Genomic DNA, 3279 nt, shown 5'->3' on the forward strand with positions numbered 1-3279 from the left:
GTATGCCGCTAGAATCACTTGTAATTTCCCTCCTCCAGCCTGGAAGGCTTCATGCCTCTTTCATTATTGCTCTCTATTGTTCTGCGGTCTGATCGCTGATGGAAAAGCCAACACAGCGCAGTGAGGAAAGCTGTGTGGACAGGGGCAGCTGATCTGTGGTGAATCAGCTGCTCAAGAAGCACAGTGCACACTTTTCCAGCCTGTCTAACTGCCGAGCCCATTCTGCTAGACGGTATAATACGCAAGTACCGGAAAAAAAGTGCCATTTCTCTTCCTTTTGACTCCCCCTCATGTTTTGTCTAATCCCTGAGGCAACAGAGTCTACTGTATCCTGCAGCTCATGCTGGTGGCAGTACAGGAAGTAACCAGTCTAATACAGTGGGCAGATATCAGGCAGGTGTGAAGTAGCGAGAGTGGAGGGAGAGAGATATCAGATAAGTGACACAGCATAGCGTTCCCCAATCTATCAGTTGTTATAGGTGGTGCCCCCTCCCGGCCATCTCTCCTGGCAGTCACAGATGTCTTGCATATCTCTGCTAGCAGGCACAGGCAATTTCATAAATGTTTCCTATCAGTCTCAGGTGGCCCCCTAATCTCTTTCAGTAGCCATAAAGAATCCATAGTGATTCTGGCAGTTACAGGAGGTGGTTACTCAATCTCTCTTGACAGTTAGGGCCCTTCTACACTTAAAGTGGACCCAAATTAAAAATACAAGATTTCAGAAATAAAATCTATTTTCTAAATTATAATAATAAAGGCAGCCTTTTTTCAGCTGCATGATGTCAAATATAAAATATTTGACATTTATTCTAGGAACCCCTCCCTTCCTTTCAAATTGCCGGGATTTTTCCGGCAAACTGGTGGAGTAGATGGTGTCTAGCAATGTAGGAATTGCTAATGGCTGCCCCCAGTATAACCCTAGTTATGAAAAGGGAAGGGTGAAAAGCATGCACTGAAATGATCATAGGTTTGAAGGAGTGTTTATTTATCTTTGTATGTGTCAGAGTGGTGCAACTAAATATTTTTAATTAAAAAAAAAATGTTTGGTTTGGGTCCACTTTAACCTCCCTGGCGGTGCATTTCTGTCAGGAATTAGGAGTCAAAAGCGGTACATTTTTTTTCGTTAATTTTAGGCCTCCGATTTTTAAGTCTTAACTCACCAAAATACATCCGAATAAAAGTGTGGTAGACATTCTGCATATAAATAAAAGTCAGGAACACAAAATTGTTGAAGTAAATAAATTTATCAATAATCTGAAATAAAATTGTATAAATAATGCAGCAGATTATGCAGTATGTACATATATACTCCTAATACACCTCCCGTGTGTGGTATATTTTAAAGCAAGGAATTGCACACAGGGCAACATCACAGTCTGGACAGTAGAATCGTGATTCTTTCCGGATTCTTTTCCCCTTCTCGTCGCTTTTGCTGCAGCACACATGACATGTCCTAGTTGGGGCATTTTTTTTGGGAGTTGGTGGAATGTATTCCATAAAATGGCGTCCAGTGAGGCACTCCGGATTTACCACATAAGAGGCACGGCGTCCAACTCTGGCATCCGATGCAGTCTGGTACCTTAGACAGATACATTCGCACAGTTTCCAGATGAAATCAGCGTGCGTCACTGGCCTGTCACTTCCCTGCTTGTGCAGAATGTATGCATTCCAAATGCTTTGTTCCAGTAGGTGCCGGAAAATCTTCTTGTAATACTTTTTCTGCTGTTTCCTGACAGCAGGATAAAAGGTCACCGCCTGGTCAGCTTTGTCCACACCACCCATGGTGTGGTTATAGTCCACCACGACCTGCGGTTTTACCATATCTTTTCCTCCTCTCGTTCTGGTGGGGACAGTGGAGGTGTCGTGAACAGTAGAGAGGAGACAGACGTCTTTTTTGTCCCGCCACCGGAGGGCTAACATCTTCCCTTTCTGCCAAGCAGCTATGTCCCCAGTCTTCAGCTTCTGCTTGGCAAAGGCCGACGGCATCTCCCTCCTGTTAGCCCTAACAGTGCCATAGGTGTCAGTCTTATGCTTTATAAGAATCTCAGACAGTTCAGGGGAGGTATAGAAATTATCTGTGGTGAGACAGTAGCCTTTGTCCAACAAAGGCTCCAGAAGGGACAATACAGACGATGTCGCCACTCCAAACTCGCTAAACCTGGGACAAAATTTTGTGCCTTTTCCCGTATACAAAATAGTATTCCAGATGTAACCGGTACTTGACTCGCATAGCGTGTATGACTTGATCCCAAAGCGGGCCCGCTTGGAAGCAATATATTGGAGCCAGCTCAGCCTCCCCTTATAGGCCATCAGGCTCTCGTCCACGCTGATGTCCCTCTGTGGCACATACGTGGTCCTGAAATTTTCCACCACCATCTGGTAGACCTCCCAAATTTTTTTTAGTTTTGGAGCAGGGTGGGTCGACTCCTCAAAAGTTTCATTGTTAGAAAAGTGGAGAAATTTCATTATAAGGGAAAAACGGTACTCGGACATAACTGTACCGAAGAAGGGGGTTGCAATGATCTTATTCGTGCTCCAGTACCATTTCTGCAGGGGCTTCCCCACCACTCCCTGCAGAATGATCAGGCCCAAAAACAGCCAAATATCCGCTGCTGTTACCGGCTCCCAGGTCCTGCTTCTGGAAAAGGGTCCTTGAGGAGTAGCCAATTGTTGGGTCGCATAGCGATTAGTCTCCTCCACTATCCTCTCAATAACCGCCTCCGAGAAGAAAAGCTGCAGGTATGCCAGGGGGTTGCACTCGCACTCCTTCTTCAGGCCAGGCTCCCCAGTAAAAGGGAAACGTGGGGGCGGTGGCGGAGACTGAGAAAGGTCGATGGGGCACCAAACCCGGACATCACTAACGTCGCTGGTGATGGCGTCGCTGTCGCTGTCGCTATCTGGGTCGGATGACAGATCCCCAGGTGCGTCGCTATCACTGGAGTCCGCCAGTGACTGCAGATCGCTGTCCTCCAACTCCGCCAGCGCTTCCACGGTGAGACGTCTTCTGGAGGATGATGCCATAGTAAATCCAGGCAGAGGTCGGTGCAGGCAGCAGGCAAAGAGTAGTCCAAGTCCAGGCAAAAATCGTCAACGGGTAATCAATCAAATCCAGGCGGAAGGCAGAAAGAGTAGTCAAAGTCCAGGCAAAATCAGCAACGGGTAATCAATCAAATCCAATCAGAAGGCAGAAAGAGTAGTCAAAGTCCAGGCAAAATCAGCAACGGGTAATCAATCAAATCCAGGCAGAAGGCAAAAAGAGTAGTCAAAGTCCAGGCAAAA

The 3279-nt window shown here is 46.5% G+C and overlaps 1 protein-coding gene across 1 annotated transcript; it reads right to left on the bottom strand.

Moving 5' to 3' along the window:
• Window positions 1-1311: 1311 nt before the first annotated feature.
• LOC137527419 (piggyBac transposable element-derived protein 4-like) lies at window positions 1312-3021 on the bottom strand. The gene has a single exon (XM_068247931.1). The coding sequence runs from the start codon at window positions 3019-3021 to the stop codon at window positions 1312-1314; it is 1710 nt and encodes a 569-aa protein (XP_068104032.1).
• Between the last annotated feature and the right edge of the window lie 258 nt (window positions 3022-3279).

Source organism: Hyperolius riggenbachi, chromosome 8, assembly GCF_040937935.1.
Source record: "Hyperolius riggenbachi isolate aHypRig1 chromosome 8, aHypRig1.pri, whole genome shotgun sequence".
Lineage (NCBI taxonomy): Eukaryota > Metazoa > Chordata > Amphibia > Anura > Hyperoliidae > Hyperolius > Hyperolius riggenbachi.

Excerpts from the sequence above, each read along its gene's own strand:
- LOC137527419 (XM_068247931.1), bottom strand. The coding sequence starts at position 3,021 with ATGGCATCATCCTCCAGAAGACGTCTCACCGTGGAAGCGCTGGCGGAG.